The sequence below is a fragment of the Phacochoerus africanus genome, chromosome 4 (assembly GCF_016906955.1).
Source record: "Phacochoerus africanus isolate WHEZ1 chromosome 4, ROS_Pafr_v1, whole genome shotgun sequence".
Taxonomy (NCBI): domain Eukaryota; kingdom Metazoa; phylum Chordata; class Mammalia; order Artiodactyla; family Suidae; genus Phacochoerus; species Phacochoerus africanus.
The window spans coordinates 138310588-138333799 of NC_062547.1; the positions used below are offsets into that span (position 1 = coordinate 138310588).

Sequence of the window (23212 nt, forward strand, 5' to 3'; positions counted from 1 at the left end):
CTTCTAACCAAGCCTTTAATTGCATCGCATAAGTTTTTTTTTTTAATACCAGAGGAATTATTTATTTATTACTATCATCACATAATACAAAGCAGAGCTTCCAAAATCCTTGACAAAAAAAGAGAGCGAGAGCGAGATCTTAATCTTATTTCAGTGATGCTCTTGAACATAGGCGCAATCCGCATAAGTTTTGATGTATTTGTTTTCATTTTTATCCAGTTCAAAATATTTTTAAATTGCCCTTGTGGCTTCTTCTTTGGCCCATGGATTATTTAGTAGCATGTTAATCAATATCCAGATATTTCAAGATTTCCTAAATTTCCTTCTGTTATTGATTCCTAACTTAGTTCTATTATGAGCAGTGAACATATTTTGCATGATTTCGGTTCTTTTAAATTTTGAAACTTGTTTTATGCCTGTGTTGTATAGCCTGTGACCTAAGAATGGTTTTGAGCTTATTAAAGGATTGTTAAAGAATATATGACAGAGATAAAACCTAAAGTATTTGCATCCCACTTGGTCATGCTATATAATCCTTTTTATATGTTGGTAGACCTCGTGGGCAGAAAAGGTTTGCTAACACCTGGAAAAACATGTAGACTCTTTTAGAGAATATTCCATGTGCCTTTGAAAAAACCATGTATTTTGATGTTGTAAGGTGTCATAGGGTCTGTGGATTTCAGTTAGATGAAAGTTGGTCAATGGTATTGTTCAGTTCTTCTGTATCCTTGTTTATTTCCTTTTTAGTTCTGTCAATTATTGAGAGAGGGAGGTTGAAGTCCCCAGCTATTGCTACTGAATCATTTATTTCTACTTTCACTTCTGTTAGTTTTGGGGTCTCTGCTGTTCAAATGTGCAATTCAGTAGCACTAAGTACATCCACAGTATCATGCAGTCATCACTGTTTTCAGAACTTTTCATCATCTCAAACAGAACTCTACTTGTTGAATAATAACTTCCTATTCCCCCTCACCTTACCCCCTTGGTAACTACCATTCTGCTTACTATCTCTGTGAGCTTGACTATTCTAATTACTCTGTCTAAGTGGAACCTTATTTTTGTTCTTTGGTGTCTGGCTTATTTCACTTAGCATAATGTTTTCAGGATTTATCCAGGTCATAGCATGTATTAGAATTTCATTCCTTTTTAAGGCTGAAAATACTCTGTTGTATGGCTATAACATATTTGCTTTATCCATTTATCACTTAATGGACATTTGGGTTGTTTACAGCTTTTGACAATCCTGAACAGTGCTGCTTGTGAACATCAGTGTATAGGTATCTGTTTGAATCTCTGTTTGTGTGTGTCTGTGTTTGTGTGTGTCTTTTTGTCTTTTTAGGGCTGCACCCATGGCATATGGAGGTTCCCAGGCTAGGGGTCTAATTGAGCTGTAGCCGCCGGCCTACGCCACAGCCACAGCAATGCCAGATCCGAGCCGCATCTTCTACCTACACCATAGCTCATGGCAATGCTGAATCTTTGACCTGCTGAGCGAGGCCAAGGATCAAACCTGCAACCTCATGGTTCCTAGCCGGATTTGTTTCCACTGCACCATGATGGGAACTCCAAATCTCTGTTTTTTAATTCATTTGGTATTACATGCCTGGAAATAGAATTTCTGGATTTTATGTTTAGCATTTTGAGGAACTACCAAACTGTTTTCCACGGTGGTTGCACCATTACTTTTTCACCAGGAGTGCAGTAGGGTTCCAATTTCTCCGTATTTTTGCCAACACTTGTTATTTTATTTCTTTTTTTTTCCCCCCTTAAAGAATAGTATCCTAATGGGTGTGAAGTGGTATCTCGCTATTTTTTTTTTCTGTAGCCTTTCTCACTTTACTATTAAATTTAAAAAAAAATTTTTTAATGGTTTTTATTTTTTTCCATTATAGTTGATTTACAGTATTTTGTCAGTTTTCTACTGTGCAGTAAAGTGACCCAGTCACACATGCATATATACATTCTTTTTCTCACATTATCTTCCATCATGCTCCATCATAAGTGACTATCGTTCCCAGAGCTATAGAGAGGATCTCATTGTTTATCCTTTCCAAATACAATTGTTTGCATCTTTTAACCCCAGATTCTCATTCAATTCCACTCGCTTCTCCCCCCCCAACAACCACAAGTCTGTTCGCCAGGTCCATGAGTTTCTTTTCTGTGGAAAGGTTCCTTTGTGCCATATATTAGATTCCAGATATTAGCGATATCACATGGTATTTGTCTTTCTCTTTCTGACTTACTTCACTCCATATGAGAGCCTCTCGTTCCATGCATGTTGCTGCACATGGCATGATTCTGTTCTTTTTTATGGCTGAGTAGTATTCCATTGTGTATATATACCACATTTTCTTAATCCATTCATATGTCAATGGACATTTAGGTTGTTTCCATGTCTTGGTTATTGTGAATAGTGCTGCAATGAACATGTGGGTGCATGTGTCTTTTTCAAGGAAAGTTTTGTCCGAGTATATGCCCAAGCTTGGGATTGCTGGATCAAATGGTATTTCTGTATTTAGTTACTGTTATCCATAGTGGCTGTACCAGTTTACATTCCCACCAACAGTGTAGAGGGTTCCCTCTTCTCCACACCCTCTCCAGCATTTGTTATTTGTGGATTTATTAATGATGGCCATTCTGACTGGTGTGAGGTGGTACCTCATAGTAGTTTTGATTTGCATTTCTTTCATAATCAGTGATGTTGATTATTTTTTTCTTGTGCCTGTTGGCCATCTAATGTATCTTCTTGGGAGAAATGTCTGTTCAGGTCTTTTGCCCAATTTTCAATTGGGTTGTTGGGTTTTTTGCTATTGAGTTGTATAAGTTGTTTGTATATTTTTGAGATTAAGCCCTTGTCAGTTGCATCATTTGAAACTATTTTCTCCCATTCTGTAGGTTGTGTTTTTTTTTTTTTTATGGTTTCCTGCTTTGTGGTTTTAAAGTCACTTTGAGACCTTAATCTTCTTAGTTTGTCACAAGTTTAGAGGACGCAAGGTGCTGTCATTGTATATATTTCTTAGAAGAATGAGGTCTTTGTGTGTTTTGTGTATGTTTGTGATAATATGGAATGACTGTATGTCCCACTCTATTTGCCCAGGAGCTGCACATTCCTAAAAGTGGTTAAATTTTAGGCCCCGCTACTAATATTGTTAATGTTTGAGTAATATTTTTGCTTTTTCAAAATCTAGAATTTATCTAGGAATTTTCCCATACTAATTTGATTACTATTCATAGAATCGATCTTCATTTAGAGCAAACTCAGAACATGAATTTCTGGATTTGAATTCCCAAATCTCTACTTAATTTGCTTTGCAACTTAGAGTAGCTTTAAAAAAATAGCCAAGCCGAAGTTTTTCCACTTGTATAATAGAGATAATATTACACAGGAATTGTTAGTATGTTGATTGAATGAGACAGTTTGTAATGATCTTGGCATACAGCATAGGTAGTACCCAATAAATGGTATTATCATCCTTCTTCTGAAAATATGAACTACATTTATCACATCTATCATTTACCTGTTCTTTCTCCTGATTGTCCAGTGATCAGAGAGTGCAATTTCAGTGGTATTGTATATTAGATATTCCTTGGAATATAATTTGTCTTGGCCAAAACAGAGTCCCTTTAGAAGAACCTGGCACCCAAATCTTCTTACCCTTGTAGATGTCTTTTTTCACTAAAGTTTCTTCTCATTTCAGTCACATTCTGAGTTTTTTTTTTTTTTTCTTTGACAGAGAGTAACAAAAGGAAAAGAGTTAAACTGTAATACCCTGACTCACTGGTTAACGATATGTCCTTTGCTTTGAGCAGAGACAAAACTTCTCTGTTTCTTCTTTTTATTCCAACTAAAATTGTCTTTTTTTTGGCTTAGCATTTTTTTTATAACTTCTTGCTATTCATCTATATGTGTGTCTTTGGTTATGTGCCCCTCTTTGTTCTATCTTTTATATAAACTTCTTTAAAATCTGAGCTCTTAGGACTTCTCACTATAGGTAGGTCTGCATTGGTGTGTTTTTCTTTGTTCCTCCTCATCTGAATTCTTTGCAATTGAATAATCAGAATTGAATTTTAAAAGTTAGGTCTTTTGCAGTGCCTACGTAGGCATTGTGACAACTCCTGTGTTTTTCTTGGACATTTTTTGTTTCTGCTTTTCTTGAAGAAAAAACAAAAAAAAAAAAAAAAAAGAGGGTCCATGGCTTCTCTACCTTGTTTCAACTCCAAGGAAGATACCCTGCTAGCTCTTCATGAAGAGCTTCCATGTTCATCCATTGTGTCCATTATGAATTGTTGATTTTTACCTTAATAAGAATTTGGCCAGTATTTTATATTATGTACTAACCTATTTCAATGGGCTGTTCTAGCACTTACCATTTAAAATGTATACCACCTTTTATCCAAAGGTGTAAATGGTTACTTAGTTATAATTTTTTCTCTCCCCCTCCTTCCTTTCTTTCTTCACACTAATTTTTTTAGATCAGCTTTAGGTTCACAGCAAATTTGAGTGGAAAGTATATGCCCCCTCCGCACACACATGTATAGCCTCCCTAACTTCTCAGAGTCCTCATCAGAGCGGTACATTTATTACAGTCAGTGAACCTACATTGACACTGCATTATCACCCCCAATCCATGGTTTACATTAGGCTTCTTGGTGTTATACATTCTTTGGCTTGTAACAAATGAATGACATGTAGCCATCATTATAGTATCATAAAGGATAGTTTCACTGCCCTAAAAATCCTCTGTGCTCTGCCTGTTCATCTCCCAACCCCTGACAACCACTGACCTTTTTATTGTCTCCATAGTTTTGCCTTTTCTAGACGGTCATATAATTGCAGTCTTAAAGTATGTAGCCTTTTCAGATTGGCTTCTTCACTTAGTGATATGCATCTAAGTCTCCCTACCCCCACCTCTGCCATTACCTTTTCATGGCTGGACGACTCATTTCTTTTTAGTGCTAAATAACATTCTGTTATCTGGTGTACTGTAGTTTATTTATACATTGACCTAAAGTGGCTATACTATTTTATATTCTTACCAGCAGTGAATGAGAGCTGCTATTGCTCTGCATGCTTAGCAGCATTTGGTGTTGTCAGTGTTTTGGATTTTGGTCATTTTAGTGGGTGTGTAGTAGTATCTCCTTGCTGTTTTAATTTGCATTTCCCTGATGACATAAGATGTGGAGCATCTTTATATGTGGTTATTTGCCATGTTTATAGCTTCTTCAGTGATATGTCTCCTCACACCTTTGACCAGTTTTTCTAATTGGGATATTAGGTTTTAAGAGTTCTTTGTATACTTATGTTACAGTCTTTTGTTGTTGTTGTTTTTCTTTTTCTTTTTAGGGCTGCATCTATTGCATATGGAAGTTCCCAGGGTAGGGGTGGAATCAGAGTTGGAGCTGCCTACCTATGCACAGCCATGGCAATGCCAGATCTGAGCCTGTCTGTCACCTATACCACAGATTATGGCAACGTCGGATTCTTAACATGCTGGGATTGAACCTGCATCCTCATGGATACTGGTCTCCTGAGCCACAGTGGGAACTCCTGCGTAACAGTCCTTTATCAGGATTTTGCAAATATATTCTCCCATTCTGTGGCTTGACTTATTCTCTTGACAGTTTCTTTAGCAGAGTAGAAGTTTTTAATTTTAATGAGGGCTAGCTTATCAATTATTTCTTTCATGAATTGTGCTTGGTGTTATCTTAAAGCCATCACTATATTCAAAGTCATCTAGATTTTCTTCTGTGTTGTCTTCTAGAGTTTTATGGTTTTGTATCATAGGTCTGTGATCCATTTTGAGGTAATTTTCATGAGGGGTGTATGATAATAGATTTTTTTTTTTTGGCATGTGAATGTCAGTTGTTCTTATTCCATTTGTTGGAAAGACTGTGTTTTCTCTGTTTTTTGAAAATAATGGAGATGCTTTGTCAAAGATCAGTTAACTATGTTTATGTGCTTCTATTTCTGTTCCTTTGATCTTTTCGTCAGCTCTTTAGCCAAACCACACTGGCTTGATTACTGTAGCTTGATAACGAGTCCCCAGTTAGATAGCGTTAGTCTTCCAGTTTTGTTCTTTAATGTGTTAGCTATTCTGGGTCTTTTGCCTCCCCATATAAACTTCAGGATCAGTTTATTGATATCCACAAGATGATTTGCTGGGATTTTGACTCTGTAGGTCATGCTGGGAAGAACTGAAATCTTGAGACTATAGAGGCTTCCTGTACATGAACATGGCATATATCTTCATTTACTTAGTTCTTCCTTGATTTCTTTCTTTAATGTTTTATAGTTTCCTCATATAGATCTTATACCTATTTTGTTTGGTTTTTACCTAGGTGTTTCATTTTTTGAGTGCCAACGTAAATGGCAATGAGATTTTAATTTTAAAATCCTCTTGTTCATTGCTGGTATGGGAAAGTGACTGACTTTTGTATATTAACCTTATTACCTTCTACAACCTTGCTATAATAGCTTATCAGTTCCAGGAGTTTTTTTGTCAGTCCTTTCAGATTTTCTGCAGAGACAGTCATGTCATTTGTGAACAAAGACAGTTTATTTCTTCCTTCTCAATCTGTGTGTTTTATTTCCTTTTCTTATCTTATTGCATTAGCTAAGACTTCCAGTATATTATTGAAAAGGACTGGTGAGAACATCCTTGCCTTGTTACTGATCTTAGCAGGAAAGTTTCTAGTTTTTCACCATCAAGTATGATGTTAACTGTAAGTTTTTTATTTTTTTACATTTTTTTATTTTTTGTTTTTTAGGGCCACACCTGCAGCATATGGAGGTTCCCAGGCTAGGTGTCAGATCAGAGCTACAGCTGCCGGCCTACACCACAGCCACAGCCACAAAGGATCTGAACCGAGTCTGCGACCTATACCACAACTCACGACAACGCCAGATCCTTAACCCACAGAGTGAGGCCAGGGATTGAACCCTCAACCTCATGGTTCCTAGTCAGATTTGTTTCCACTGTGCCATGATGGGCACTCCCTAGATTTTTTATAAATTTTTTTATACATTTTTTATATCAAGTTGAAGAAGTTCCATTCTATTCCTATTTTGCTGAGGGTCTTACTTAGTTTTTTAGTTCAAATTTTTGTTTAAAATAATTTAACAGATACTGGTATAATTGGATCTTTCAGTTTGTTGAAACAGAAGTTTGTCATCTCAAATTTAAACCCAGATTAGATTCTGCTAGAAAAACAGTATAAAATGTGATGTTGCCCATCCTTGTATATGTATGACTTAAGAAAATGTTATATTCAGGGCATTTCTGATGGTTTTTTTTTTTTTTTTTTATGATATAGACTGAGGTCCAGGAAAGACAGTGAGACTTAAGTGAAATAGCCCCAAATCTTTCTTTTTCATATAGCGCTTGGGTTGGATTAAAGAGAAACACAGAAACTGGAGTTTATGATCTCATAATCATTAAACATTTTTTCTGTCTGGTTTGTTCACAGATGTTCAGCCTGTTGCCTATGAAGAGCCCAAACATTGGTGTTCAATTGTCTACTATGAATTAAATAATCGTGTTGGGGAAGCTTTCCATGCGTCTTCTACTAGTGTGTTAGTAGATGGATTCACAGACCCTTCAAATAACAAAAGTAGATTCTGCTTGGGGTTGTTGTCAAATGTTAATCGTAATTCGACAATTGAAAACACTAGGCGACATATTGGAAAAGGTGATTTCGACATTTCCCTGCATTCAGTTGAATTGAGTCATTTTGTAGTGTAAGGTGCTGGGGCATATGGAGAAATTTTAGGCACAACGTCCTGCCCTCAAGTTGCAGATGTTGAAAATAAATGAAGACACAATCAGACTTCTTTTCTTTATCCTGGCTATTTTTTTGTTCATAACACTTAGGATCTGAAATCATACTACTTCTATATTTATTTTTTGATTGTCTTTTTAACTGAAATATAAGCTTTACAGAAATCTGCCTTGTTCACAACATTATCTTCAGTAGCATAGAATGATGTCTGACTCATAGTACATACATAAAAAATATTTGTTGAATATATGAATGTCAGTGAAAGATTAAAAATTTTAAATTATGATATCTGACAATTAAATTATATATAAATATATGAATATAGCTTCAATATTTAAAAATTAAAATTATATAGCTAAAGCTGAATAGTCCTTGATACAACTTATAAGAATTTCTGCTGTGTTGGAGGAGCAGGGTTTCTAGTAGAAACTCCAGTTTGAAAGACTTAAGTCTTCAATGCCTTCATTGCCACTGCTCCCACCTTTTAAATTCAGTAATAAGGTTTTTTATATAATTCATGCTACAAGACAGTTGCCACAACAAACAAGGAACTTTTCACAAGGAACCCATCCCAGGTAGAGCCATTTGCCTGTCTTTTGTTTTTACTACTTGCTACTTTTTGTTTTTTTGGCTTGAGAAAGTCTTAGTCCAAATTAGGGACAAAAGTTGAATAACTGTAATTGTGATGTAATTTCTTATAGAAATTCAGAAAAATGCTGTGTCCAAAAATAAGTTGGAAAGAAAGTTTCCATTGTTTTTTGACTTAATTATCACCTAGCCATTATTTTTTAGGTAAGAATGCCTTTCTTCTATGCATTGATTTTTCTTAATACAGTAAATCTGCTTGGCGAATTCACCAATTCTAGAATCATTTTTCCCTTTTTCCCTGGTATGCAGTTCTAGATCCTTTGTTCCACAGGTCATTTTTATTTGCTCAGAAGCAAAGCATAGTTTTTAGCATCAGAGCCGATGCTAGTCTGTGACTCACATGTGTGCAGAGGTATGTGCGTACAGTGATGGTCTTTTTAGTACTATTTGCAGTAGTGAAAAGTTGGAAACAACTTCAGCTTTAGCTATATAATTTTAATTTTTACATATTAAAGCTATGTTCATGTATTATTTATATATAATTTAAGTGTCAAAAACATCTTTTTAAAGGAAAGTAAAATAAACCCGCCATTTAAAGCCTCTTCTATGGTCTGAAATTATGTCTGTGACTTAGAGCTTTCTTTTTTTTTTTTTTTTTTGCTATTTCTTGGGCCGCTTTCACGGCATATGGAGATTCCCAGGCTAGGGGTGTAATGGGAGCCGTAGCCACCAGCCTACACAAGAGCCACAGCAACGCATGATCCGAGCCGCGTTTGCAACCTACACCACAGCTCACGGCAACGCCGGGTCGTCAACCCACTGAGTAAGGGCAGGGACTGAACCCGCAACCTCATGGTTCCTAGTCGGATTCATTAACCACTGCGCCACGGTGGGAACTCTGAGCTTTCTTTTTTTAATGCAGCTGCAGCTGACCTTTGCATTAGCAGAAAGAGTGCAAAGCTCTTTGCCAAACAACTATTTACGATTGTTGATAGCACCAATATTCCTTTGAAAGGATTCATCAGAAGGTGTTTTTCAGGGAGATCTTTTTGCCATCGTTTCCCCTCATAGAAACAGTAAATGATTGTTGGAAAAGGGAAAAAACCCCTGAGAACTGGTAACCTAGTGTGCTACCGACCGGAGGCCGAAGTCTTAATTATTTGAGTCCTTTTAAATGTGGGCAGGCATCAACATCTTGATTATCTTCAGCGATATAAGGCCACCTAGTGGTAGCATCTGTCTGAAAACTGGTTATGTTCAGTGGTTATTCTTGGTTGCACCTATTACAGTCTCTTTGGTTTCATTGTACTGCTTCCTTAAGTTGACTTCTGTCATGCCTGTCTTTTTAAGGTGTTCATCTGTACTATGTCGGTGGAGAGGTGTACGCCGAGTGCCTCAGTGACAGCAGCATATTTGTACAGAGTAGGAACTGCAACTTTCATCACGGCTTCCATCCTACCACTGTCTGCAAGATTCCCAGCAGCTGCAGCCTCAAAATTTTTAACAATCAGGAGTTTGCTCAGCTTCTGGCCCAGTCTGTCAATCATGGATTCGAGGCGGTGTATGAGCTCACCAAAATGTGTACCATTCGAATGAGTTTTGTCAAGGTAAGCAGGTTGTGATCTGTAGCTTCGAGTCACTGTAAATATGATAGTATATGTCTGCAGATTATGATTTCTTAAAAGTCTTTGAAAGGTAGTAATTACTTTTGACCTGATTTAACAGGTTTTTAAATGAAATCCTTCAATTTATAATTTAAACCATGTGATTGGTCTGAGATTTTATTTTATAATCCAGACATTATAAAATAGTTGATAATGATTTTGACACTGAACAGGGGCTGAGTTGATAAAGAATTTCGGTTAAAGATTAAATTGCTAGAAAACATTTAATGTTAAAATTGCTTTTTAAGTTCCTTTTGGCGTTAGCAGTTTCAGTGATTATTAGATCCCATTAGATTGACTTAAAGAATTCTTGACAATACTAAAATCATTGTCCTTGTTTTATGCTCTGTTATTAAGGACTTGCAAAAGTTCAAAGAACTTATCAAATTTATTATTTGCTCTTGGCCTGATTTTATTGGCATTCCAAATGATGGTTCATGGGCACAATTTAGAACTTTAGTGATAGATTTAAGCAACCTATGCTGTATCCACTTGGTCCTTAATTGGATTTAGCCAAAGAGGAGCAGTTGTCTAGTACTCACTGTGTATAGGTTCTTTCTTTTTGGCCCACAGTCTCACAGCCCAGCGAGTTCTTCCTTGCTGCTTTGTTATAGGTCAGTTTGGGCAGCAGTTTGTCAGTAGCCCCGAAGGCATTTCCCTTCCCTTCTATAGAAACATGACTTGTACTCCCCTATTGCAGCCCAACGACAGCTGCCCAGTTTTCTTGGGCCAGGACTGCCGTAAACAGTGAAGCAGAGAACTTGAAAAATCTGGTAAATAAAAGTGAAAAAATTCTGTTTCACTCTTTGGGGTTTTAGGCTAAAGTGTTCCAGCTCAGTTCATCCCAGTGATTTACCGTCTTAAAATGATAATGATAGGAGTTCCCACTGTGGCTCAGCAGAAACGAATCTGCCTAGTATCCATGAGGACGAAGGTTTGCTCCCTGGCCTTGCTCAGTGGGTTAAGGATCCAGCATTGCCTTGAGCTGTGGTGTAGGTTACAGACGCAGCTCAGATCCCGTGTTGCTGTGACTGTGGTGCAGGCTGGCAGCTACAGCTCCGATTTGACTCCTAGCCTTGGAACCTCCATATGCTGTGGGTGCAGCCCCCCCAAAAAAAATAAGACCAGAAAAAAAAAAAAGGATATGTGATTGCCACTTTAATTACACTTATATCCACTGATAAGATTTACAGTGCCTTATCTGATACCCCCCCCAAAAAAAAACCCCTGAAAATCAAAAACTTAACAAAATCTGATGTGAACTTACATGAGGCTGTATCCGGGTTTTGTTTATCCCATTAAGAGAGAATATTGCTCACTGCAGAAATATTAATGGTTTAATTATGAGATATTGCATCAGTATTACCTTTCTAAAAGTAAAAAAAAAAAATAATAACACAAGAATTTTGAGACCTATCTTGCTCCATTAAGGGATTATGGATGCAGCTATTGTGTTGCTTTTAATTCTATGGTGAATGTTAAGATTGGTTTTATGGGAGTTCCCGTCGTGCCGCAGTGGTTCACGAATCCGACTGGGAACCATGAGGTTGCGGGTTCGGTCCCTGCCCTTGCTCAGTGGGTTAAGGATCCGGCGTTGCCGTGAGCTGTGGTGTAGGTTGCAGACGCGGCTCGGATCCCACGTTGCTGTGGCTCTGGCGTAGGCCGGTGGCTACAGCTCCGATTCAACCCCTAGCCTGGGAACCTCCATATGCCGTGGGAGCGGCCCAAGAAATAGCAACAACAACAACAAAAAAGACAAAAGACAAAAAAAAAAAGATTGGTTTTATGATGGTTTTTTCCTTTCAAACATTCTATTCATCTCTACTGTTAAAGTATTTTTTTGGTTAGTATGTTTAAATTGGTTTAGACTGGTTGACAGTTTAAATAGTGGTTTGCTGTGATGTCTGTTGATTTTTGTAGGGCTGGGGAGCAGAATATCACCGGCAGGATGTTACCAGCACCCCGTGTTGGATTGAGATTCATCTTCATGGGCCTCTTCAGTGGCTGGATAAAGTCCTCACTCAGATGGGCTCCCCTCTGAATCCCATTTCTTCTGTTTCATAGTGTAGAAGTATTCTTTTTCAATTATATTATTAGTGGACTTGTTTTAATTTTAGGGAAACTTTCAGTACAGATACTGTGAGCTTACATGGAAAACAGATATCACAGCTTATTTTTTTTCTACATAATTGTGACCAATACATTTGTATTTTGTGAAGAATCTACATTTGTTTGTATTAATGTTCACGTGATTAACTCTCAAAAGTGTTGTGAAAGATGCAGAGTAAGTATTGTGCCCCTTTTCAAAAGTTTGGCGTTGATCTTAAACTGGAATGTACTTGTTGCCTTATTTCCCAACAGTTTTTTTGGAAAAGTAACACGTCACACGATGGAAAAGAGTAACAGTAGAAGATGGTGTTCAGTGAAAGTCTTCCCTTCTAGTCTTGATTTTCCAGAAGCTGTACTTTTTTTTTTTTTTCAGTTTCTTTGTCCTACCAACTTTTTTAAAAAGTGTAATTCACTGTTTTATAAAATCATATGGTAGGGCCTTAAAAGAAACTATAAAAATATATTTTATTTGAAGGAACACTATGCACTGCTCTACTAACAAGTAGTGTTCAATAAAAGCTAAGTGATAGTTTTCTAAATGACATCGTAAAATTTACATTTAATACAGCTAAATGTTTGTCAGTGTGTTGTGACTTCACTCAGTATATCTTTTCTAAAACATTTCCTTTTAAAAAAAAAAAAATTACTGCAAACAACAGCTCTCCAGTATATGTCATTTACTCAGAATCTGTCTTAAGTACTACTTTATAGCTAGTGACAGTGCATGCCTGGCTTTATTCAGCTGTGTTTGCTGCTTTTGGCCAATGTTGCAAGAACTCTAGTTTTGACATGCATTAATCTTTTATTTTGCACTTTGATGGGTGACAGTTTTTAGTGTAACCTTTTGTGAAACACACTCAAGTGAGTTGGACTTAGATGCCCATCCTGACTTCCTCGGTACCCCCTTTTGTATTAAACACTGCAGTTTATAGGTTACAGTTGTAGGAAGTTATTCTTTTCTAGCTTTTGTTGTATTTTCAGCCTAGATTATAAGACTGTTATTCGGTAGCTCCAGTTGAAGGTGCCTTTTTAATTCCCTGCAGTTTTATGGATGGTATTAATGTTAAAAATTGTGTATATAATCCCGTTGTTCTTAACATGCACCAGTCTCCCCATGCAAGGACCTGTGTCCTATAGCCATCTCTCCGCTTCAGTTTGGCCCCAAGGATGAGGCCACTGGTCTGATGCTTAAAGGAATCAGCAGTGATCATTGAGCTAACTGATTTGGAAACAGTTACCATGTGTGCTCTTTTTCCTTGTTGTTTTTTTGTTTTTTTGTTTTTTTTCCCCAGCACCTATGTGGATGCTACTCTCTGCAGTCCTCAGAGGAAAGATGTGAAAAACTCTAAAATATCCATTTAATCACTTGTACTTAAGGCCTTTGAGTAAAGGACTCTTAACCTCTTTTTCTGTGGAGCAGCCAAATGGACCCTTAGTTGTGGCATGAAGAACGAAAGACATTATTTTGGGGGGAAAAATAACCTAATTTACCTAAGAGAAGAAGCTTATTTTCTGGTGCCTTTTGAAAGTATGTGGAGCCATGTCTGTCTTCTGTTTAAACTCTTAGTTTGGTTTGACTTTCTACTTTTTCTGCTTTTATGCGGGGGGGAAAAATGCATTTTTTTTTTTTTTTTTTTTGAGGAAAGGAGAATGTGATTCCTTTTGTTTTCCATAACATTGTTTATTGCTTTTATAAAGTGCAGCCAGGGGATGGTTTCATTTCTCTCAGATGAAGTGCCATATGTGTTTCATGCTCACAGTCCTTTGCTTAAGTAAAAGGAAACTTTCTGACAGTCACCTGAGCCTTAAACCTAAGTTTTGCATGATATGCATACTCAGTCTTCCAGAAATGTGTCAGCCACACAAAAGAGGATTATTTGCTTAGTGATAGAACTTAGCTATTTCCATCATTCTTTTACTTACCAGGCTCATGGCACAATCTTTGGAACACGTTTGTAGAAAAACCACCCAGGTTGAATGGCAGATACATGTAATCAACTTCAATGGGCTTGAGCTGGTGGAAACTGTTGAATTGTTTTATTGATACTTTCTTTGGAGTCAATTAAAAATCATTTTTTATTCATGTAACAGCCTTTAGAGTTAATGGGATTTTATGTGATTGGCTTTTTCTGTATTTTCTCTACGGAGGTGTGGCTTATGAATGATAGTACTGAAGTTTTTAACTGTGAAGAGTTTCGTGAGAACTATAAGGCTGTTTTATTTCCAAAACAGCTCTTTTCCTTCAGTCCAGCTGATTCTATAATTCCTGTGGTTTCTCAACGCAGGAATGGATGGGAAATAAAAATTGCCAGTGAGATTTAAAAAACTAAGTAAAATTCTACCAGTGAAAAAGGTGCCTGAGAGAAACCATTTCAGAAAGTTACAGTTCAAGTTTTTATTTAATCCTCAGGATGGTTTATAGTCGAATTTATGAAAACATCAACACTACCAGAAAAATCACATTTTATAGCATGTACAATATATAAATAAATATATGCCAGCTGAAAAGAGAGTCTGGGAATAATAAAATTATAACTAGTTTGATAAATGCAAAAAGAGAAATAGTATCAAAATTAATCTCAGTAATTCATTAAAGCAACAAAAAGATATTGACTGGAAAGAGATTTAAAAGGTGCATTTGACTAACATCTCTTCCTAATTACCTGTCTTAGGTTATGGAATAGAAACTAGTAGACATGTTATTCATCTGCTGAACTGAACTCTTTTTCTTTATAGAGAAAATTTAAGTAAGGTATCAGTCTAAATGACACATATATACATCAGTATAAATCCTTTTTTACGTTTTCTTGTTATATAAAGAAACCATAATAATAGAGTTGGCTGGGTTTCTGAGGTGAAATCCACAGTAATATTACTAGGTAGTTCAACAAGCTAAGCCTAATAGTACAGAAAGAGGGTGTAGCTGTTTTATACTTTTCATAGCATTTGAGAATAAGACATTCTTCTAGGATGTAAATGATCAGCAGGAATTCAGATCTGAAATCTATTGTCAAGATAAGGACTGGGGCTCACATTATAAAACCTTCGGTATGACCTTCCAGTACCTGTGGGAGATGGTTCCCCTGTAATAGAGTTCTTTTGAAAGAGAAAGTTTATACAAAAATGAAATCAGGCCTGTAGCAGAGAAACTCTAAAGTTTGGCGGTGCCCGTGTCAGTGCTGTCCTTCTGTTACAGAGAGCATCTAGTACACCAGTTTAGAGCCATCTCTTTACACGTTTCCTAGTTGCCTGCTAAACAATACTTTGGATCATTATCATGTCCCACTAAAATATGTAAGTGGCTTTTTATACTCTCAGAGGAAGAGTCTTTAGATAAATCTTAAATTCCGCTTCCAGTGACGATTGAGATCTTGGACCTATTAACTTTGAGGAGGCTCAGGGCTCTTCTTTGTGCTCTTAGTTACATCCTCACCTAATCTCTCAGGTAGGAATCTAAGTCTGTGTCCTCATTATACCCGTCAACTCCATAAGCAAGAATTCTTTAAGGTTGTAGATAGCCTGGTGATTTTAGAAGGGTTTGGTGATTCTCCTTGGCAGAAGTTTATGGGCATCTCTTCAGGTACTCAGTAGCACGGCTTTTGGGGTCGTAATCTCAGGTTTGATGCCTGTTTCCCCCGAAGCAGGAACATTTTCTTGATTAATACAGGTGGAAATCTGGGGAGGTTTTCTTCTTATAGAAGATGCATGCATGGAGAGAGAATTTGAGGCATTTCTTCTAAAGAATCATACCTGCTGAACAGAAACTTGGACAGTTCGTTGTAATTCACTGGTTTGCGGTTTAGCCTGTCCTAATTACAAGAGGTAATGGTATTTGTCAAGCCTTTGTAAGACTGGATTTTTCATAGTAGAAACTCATCTTCTATAATGCAGTTATTATAATTGAAATGTTACCCTAAAATTGGATGATTTACAAAAACCAGTAAAATGGATTTTACCTATCAACTGTTTTTAAAAAATAGGAGCATATTCTGTAATATTTGCTGGTAGCAATTGCTGTAAAACAAGTGATGAGTTGTTTTATTGAAAAGATGGAGTCTCGGAACAGGCTACTTCTACTGTTTATGACAGAGAGAAAATGGTATGTGTGGTTCTCTTTCAGATAATTCACTTCTTAAAATTCTTAAAATCATCATAAACCATTGTCCTTTAAGGATTTATTTGAAGAGATTGCTTTTAAAAAGTTCAAAATTTTATGTAGAGGCAGCTCTTGTTTTACCCCATTGATAGATAGTGCCTTCTTAGCTATAACAAAAGCCCAATGAGGCCAGACAATCCCAAGTAAAGAATACATCTTTTAGAGTCTGATATTCCCTTCCTAGTACTATTGGAGATGATGTTGCTTTGATTTATTCATAGAGTATTTTAATTGTAGGGACTCTTGAAGAAAATGGTTGGTTTCTTCTTAACCTGGTTGGTTAAAGTTGCATTTTGTTAAAATTGGGTAAAATTATAATCATGAAAACTGGGTATTTGTATGTAACTGCCCATGTTCTTGTAAAAAGCTATGTCACATGCAGATGATAAAGACCAAACCAATGGCTGCACTGTAGGTCCGCTTCTTACTTATACTTGTTCCGCTTCTGTTTATGTTGTAGACATGAAATTCTAGCAACATGCTTCAATTCTGTTATCTTTTTGATACTTATGAAAATGTATTAGGTTTTACTATATTGTGCTTTTCAAAGCATAACTCTTAAGAACTTTGTTTTTGCATATCGTTTGCTAATACTTTATTTTAATAAATCTCAAAATCTGCTTAATGTTTGTTTTTTGTTTGTTTTGGGGGGCATTTTCTGTTGTCTTAACATGTTTCATTGAGTACAGTTATAAAAAGGATGAGATTATCAGTTGCTGTGTGACCAGCTGTGTTATCTGTGTTTGTGCACTAGTGATAGAAAATGAATATTCCATGCCTTTCCAATCAGCATGAGGTTTGCTCAGAATGATCAGCTTTTTTTTTTTTTTCTGTTTTTAAGACAGTTGATGTGTTTTTCTTTGTTAATTTAGTTGTGTTTTGAAAAGGTGTTTGAATCTAGAGTGTGTAGGCTTTTTAGTTGAACCATTCATTTCCCTTCTCTAGAGCACTCTGAAATTAGAGGTCTTGACCAGATGGTTGAGAGAGAGGAGAGCTCTTAGCAGAGCTGGCTTGGAATCTGCCTGCCTGCATTTGAGTCACTCTCTGCATTTAGGCAGGTTGCTTAACCATCTGTGCCTCAGTTTCCTGATCTGTAAGTAAAAGACTACCTTCTAGGAATTAGGGGAAGATGAAGTAAAGTAATACAAATAAAGTACTTAGAACAGTGCTAGCCCATAAGGACTCTTGTTATTATCTCTTACCTTCCTGTACTTCTTTGAACTGGAAGAGAGAGATTATTTCTGATGCTGCTTAATTAACTTGGTAGATTAACCCTTGATTACCCACTTTGCAAATTAGCCTTGCTTTTCTTAATTTTATCCTTTAAAAAAAATATATTCACAATCACACATTCGTTTCGTCATCCCCACCAAGTGCCTGCTTTTACCACCTTCTGTGTTGTATATGCAAGAAATACAAACTCTTCCAATTAGAAAGAGAGGATGAAACCCATGTGACCCTACTGGAAAAAGCCCAAACTAAATATTTTAACCCAAAAGAATGAATATAAAACTACTTATTATTTTCTTTAGAGGGAAAAGCTTCATCAAAAACTCCATTTCTGGATCAGTTTCTTCTTAGGCTTTTCTTGTTTCATATGTAAGGCATTTAGGAAGGTGTTTACTCGCAACTTCACCAGCTATTTTAGAAACATGTATTAAAAGCATTTGTTCTGGCACACGATTTTTAACAGTGAGAGGTGTTGTTTTCTCTCAGATTGAAGATAATTAGGTTTCAAATTGCTATAGCCGAAACAGTTCAGGTGACAGAGGGATCAATTGTGACATCTGCTTCAGTTTTCTTTTAGACCTGAGACTCAGTGGCTAATGCTATTTCATCTGACAGCAGTTCTGATGAAGTTTATATTTTGTAAGGTATTTATAAGAAGGCTGTCAGTGGACTTTGAGAAAGTACTTTTTTCTTCCATTGAACATTTTAAATATTCCTGGTTTCTTTTGTTGAATTTGTAAACCTATCTTTAATAAACTGACTTTTGTTTTAAAAAACCTCTTGTGTTCTTCTGATCTAAATCACTTTCTGTGGTTGTATTTTAAAGGGGAATGGGGCTCTAGAGAAAATATAAAGAAGATTTTTTGCCAGCTTGTTTAAACATCTCCTTCTAAAGTATGTTGGATAGAAGTGAGAAGTGAAAGAAGGAGTTGGGTTGGTGATTAAGATTATTTTACTGTCCGTATTTTTTCAAGTGGATGTATGTATAGTTCCTGTGAGTGGTGTTTCCTGAGGCAATTTTTGATGTTTGGGGTGGATTTGGAAAGCCTCCTTATACTTTGTCTTAATCTCTTACCCCTTTCCCCTCACGTGCTATTTCATTTTAAATAATTCCTATTTATCTGAAATAATGCTGAGAATTTCTTTTTGGCTGCACCCACGGCAAACAGAAGTTCCTGGGCAGGTATCGAACCTAAGCTACAGCAGTGACAAGGCCTAATCCTTAAGCCGCTGAGCCCCCAGGGAACTCCTCAGAATTGAACAGTAAAGTATGAACTGAAAATCGCAAACCCATAACTAGCTACTAAACATCTATACATGTATCCTTCTAACCTTTTCAGATAGTAACCCTCCATCAGTCCTTTTACTTCTTTGACAGAAATTTAGCTGATTATGAGTGAAGCTGTAGCACCTTTTTTGAAAGAGTTTGCGAAGAAACTGGTTTGGTTCCAGAGCATTTCTCGAATTCCGTGTCCTCGAGGGAGCACTGTCCTTTCTGAGCTCTCTCCTGTTCTGTTGAATGGCAGACCTTCCCATCAGATTACATCAAAACAGATTACATCAAGCTGAGCTCTCCAGATATTTTAATGAGACTGCTGAAGTGACAAAAACAGGCAACAGCAGCAAAAAACAATGGGTATTAATCTGGGAAGGCTTTCAGAAAGAAGGAAAATAAGACCTTGGAAAATGAGACAGAAAAAAGTTTTCATTCTCCTCAGCATTTCTCACCATTCAGTGGCCTACGTGTTTTCCTTCTTTACCCTGTTGATGGACTGTCTCATTTCAGGGGAAGGTGAGCTGTGGCCAGGCGCATGTTCCCCTTGCTAGAACAGTTCTTGATGTACTGCAAGCACTCGAAAATTTGTTAAATGAATGAGAATACTGAAGTCAGATGTGCTTTTTTTTTACGCTAAAATTTAGCATTGAATTATGTAATAGGGCAGTGCTTAATTGAACGGATTTGAGCTCAGCACTCTGTCGCTCTCTTGATGACATGCCTCATAGCAGAAGGAGGAACCTCAACTAAGAGCACACCTATCTGTTCTTTCTCTCTGACCTTTTAGATCTTTGCCTCAAAATTTTCAGGTTCCTGCACTGTTGTTTAGAGAAGCTTCAAAATTAACAGTCAAGTTGGAGCTTTAACCTGTTGACATTGAATATTTTCCCAGAGAGAGGTGAAAGGGCACAGTTTCTGGAGTTTCCACTGTGGCTCAGCGGAAGCGAATCTGACGAGCATCCACGAGGTTGCAGGTTCAGTCCCTGGCCTCAGTGGGTTAAGGATCCGGCGTTGCCGTGAGCTGTGGTGTAGGTCACAGACATGGCTTGGATCCCTTGTTGCTGTGGCTGTGGTGTAGGCCAGTGGCTACAGCTCTGATTCGACCCCTAGCCTGGAAACCTCCATATGCCACGGGTACAGCCCTAAAAAAAAAAAAAAAAAAATCAAGGGTACCGTTTCCTTGATGTATTTGACAAGAGGAAATAACCAAAAAGAAGAGTGTAAGCCTACAGGGGTGGCAGCATTGAGAACCCTGTAGTTTGATGGCAGTGCCCTGGCTTAGATGCCGTCATGTCACCTCTAGCTGTGGTGCCTGAGGGACACGCCTTCAGTTGCGTTCAAGTGGGGCACCACAAGTAATGCCTTTGAGACACAGAATATAGTGACCTGAATTTGTACTTTTAGAGTAAAAGATGAATTTTGCTCAAGAGAGTGCATGTGTGATGGGGGGGAGAAAAAGCACAGGAGCGTTTGAAGGGTGATACAAACATTATTAGGATTAACAGTAAGCATTCGTTGATTGTCTTATTTACATAAAATTCCATGAATTTTACAGAACTGGCCGGGGCCAGGCTAGTGACAGCAGTGAAGGCGAAGGGGGTGAATGCTCGCACAGACTGGTTGTCTGTAAATAGGAAGCCTGAAAAGATCCTCATCTGAAAAAAAAGGCACGTGCTTTCCTTTAACTGTCTAATAAGTTGCTAGGAGTTAACGGATTCCCATTTTCTCCTTCCTTGATCCTAGAACACCGGTGTCCAGCTTCTTGCCACATTTCCCAGCCTCTCCAGCTAGGGGGGGTCATGCCACTAAGTCTCGAGCAGAAATGATCTGTGTCGTTTTGGCATAACGCTCTGCCAAGGAGTCCGCGTACCCTTCCCCTTCCCTGTGGCTGGAATGCAGATATGATGGTAGCGACTGGGGTAGCCGCCTTGAAGTGGCCGTGGAAGCTCAGGGACGAGGCTGGCAGAGCTGTGCTAGTCCTGGAAGGTTAGGCGAGAAAGACACTTGGAGGTGGGGCATGTTCTTGGTTGTAACAGTTCCGATTGTAACCGGCTTCGTCCGTCCTTTGCTTCTTCACTTACTCTCACCAAACCTGTGTTGCGTGCGCACTGCAAGCCAGGCTTCATGCTTCAGGCAGCAGAGCCATCACAGGGAGGCATTCCTGTCCCCACGGAAAGGGAAAATAGAACCTATTTTAACGGTTTCAGCCCCTGTCTAGTTCTGCCCATTGGATCAGTTTTGGAGGGTGGAGGAGGGGCAGAAATGGAGAATCAGGGAGACTTTGAAAACTAGACTCTGCACCTGTTTTTCTCTCTCTTTTTTTTTTTTGCTTTTTAGGGCCACACCTGCAGCATATGGAGGTTCCCAGGCTAGGGGTCAAATTGGAGCTACAGCCGTCAGCCTACGCCACACCCACAGCAACACAGGATCCGAGCCACGTCTGCAACCCACACCACAGCTCAGGGCAGTGCCGGATCCTTAACCCACGGAGCAAGTCCAGGGATGGAACCCACAACCTCATGGTTTCTAGTTGGATTCATTTCTGCTGCGCCGCAACGGGAACTCCTGCTCCTGTTTTTCTTAATGTTTTTCTTCCTGGCCCTGAGCAGTATCAGGTGATTTGTTTTGTTCATTCGTTCAACTAATATTTGAAGGCCTATTAGATGTCAGGCTGAGGATAAATGAAACAAAGCAAAAATCCTTTCAACCGTCTTCATTTTGGTTGGAGACACAAAACAAGGTAAATAGAATACACAGGGTTGTGGTGAGTTCTAGGGAGAAAACATAGGAAAGGAAGATTTGCCATGTCAGGGGTTGGGGGGAGGAAGATGGCCGAAATTGTCGATCAAGAAACCCAAGAAGGTCTCACTGAGAGGGAGATCTTGGATCCAAGTCCAGGAAGAGGTTAAGGAGTCAGTATGAGGAGTAGTGATGTTGATGCTTAGTCAAGGCAATTCCGAAAGCGATGAACGATTCGGTAAAGAGCTCAGCTCCCCTGCAGGAAAAGGCGTCATTCAAGCGGAAATGGCTAAAGGTACGAACGATTAAAGTGCATGTTCTTTAGTCTCTGCAGGAGATACAGTAATAACTGAAGTGTTACATGAATGGAGACAAGAAATGTCCGTTGCTAGCAATTTGCTGGGTTACCACCTCCACGAAACTGGACACTGGGAAGGAAGGCTGATCAATAAGGAGAGTTCAACTCAATATTTCATCCGATACAAGTTTTAGTTTAAGACGGAAGATCAAAGGTGACGTGTTCAAAAGTTTACCTTAACCTGTAGCTCTGTCTTCCCACTAAATTCCACTCAAGCGTCGTTCAGTGTCTGTTTTAACACTATGCGGGGTGTTGGGAAGGCAGCAGTGGGCAGGCAGGCGTTGTCCCTGACTTCACAGAGCTTACGTGTTAGTAGAGAGAGAGAGACATGAGGCCACCACTTGAGCTGTTATTTAATAGTTGGGAGAAGGGAGCTGAGCAGGGCCAATGAATAATTGTAACTGATCTTCTCTGAGAACTCAGGCAAATACCTGCTTGGAGGAAGAGGTATTGAAACCTGAAGCATGAGAAGGCATTAGCCGGGTGCAGGGCGGGGAGACAAGAGCTTAGGCAGAGAGGCTTTCAGGACCAAAAGGCCCCTGTGTCTACAGCCTGGAGTACAAAAGGGGTGTGAGGCTGGAGAGGCTGGTAGGGGCCCAAGCATGCTTCCTCCTGAAGGCCAAGGTTAGGGTTTTGTTCTACAGCATGAGAGCAAGGAGATGCTCCCGGAGTGTAAGCTGGGGCTGGAAGCAGATACTGGGATCCAATGTGTGCTTTGCTTGGAAAGAGACAGAAGTGGATGTTGGGCTTTGACTTTGGGTGGTGATGTGGAGATGAGGGGGCATCCAGTGAAGTGGTGTCTGGGAGGTGATGGATTGCATACCGGAGGGTAAACAAGAGTTTGGTGTCCGGAATAACCACGTGAACTCTTTTTTTGTTTGTTTTTTTGTCTTTTTGCCTTTTCTCGAGCCGCTCCCTCGGCATATGGAGGTTCCCAGGCTAGGGGTCGAATCGGAGCTGTAGCTGCTGGCCTACGCCAGAGCCACAGCAACTCGGGATCCGAGCCTCGTCTGCAACCTGCACCACAGCTCACGGCAACGCTGGATCCTTAACCCACTGAGCAAGGCCAGGGATCAAACCTGCAACCTCATGGTTCCTAGTCAGATTCGTTAACCACTGAGCCGCAATGGGAGCTCCCCACCATGAGCTTTACTTGGGGTAACCAGAGGATGCTGCAGTTAACTGAGATGGAGAGTGCTGGAGGAAGGAGGATCTCATTTACGTGGCAAAGTGATGCGTTTTAGTCACTGGGGGAGAGCACTTACTGTTTGAGCTGCTGCATACGCTTCTGAAATGGCCATCCTGGTTAATAA

At 38.7% G+C, this 23212-nt stretch overlaps 1 protein-coding gene across 3 annotated transcripts in view; it reads left to right on the top strand.

The window, feature by feature from the left end:
- SMAD5 (SMAD family member 5) overlaps positions 1–16916 on the top strand; it is a 55928-nt gene extending 39012 nt beyond the window's left edge. For 2 of the 3 annotated variants that reach the window (XM_047778687.1, XM_047778688.1), the window contains exons 5-7: positions 7468–7689; positions 9718–9974; positions 11952–16916. In XM_047778687.1, the coding sequence (XP_047634643.1) occupies positions 7468–7689; positions 9718–9974; positions 11952–12095 (623 nt within the window). In that variant the 3' untranslated portion in view covers positions 12096–16916. The remainder of the gene's footprint in view (positions 1–7467; positions 7690–9717; positions 9975–11951) is intronic. The other variant, XM_047778689.1, reaches the window with a different exon arrangement.
- Positions 16917–23212: the final 6296 nt, after the last annotated feature.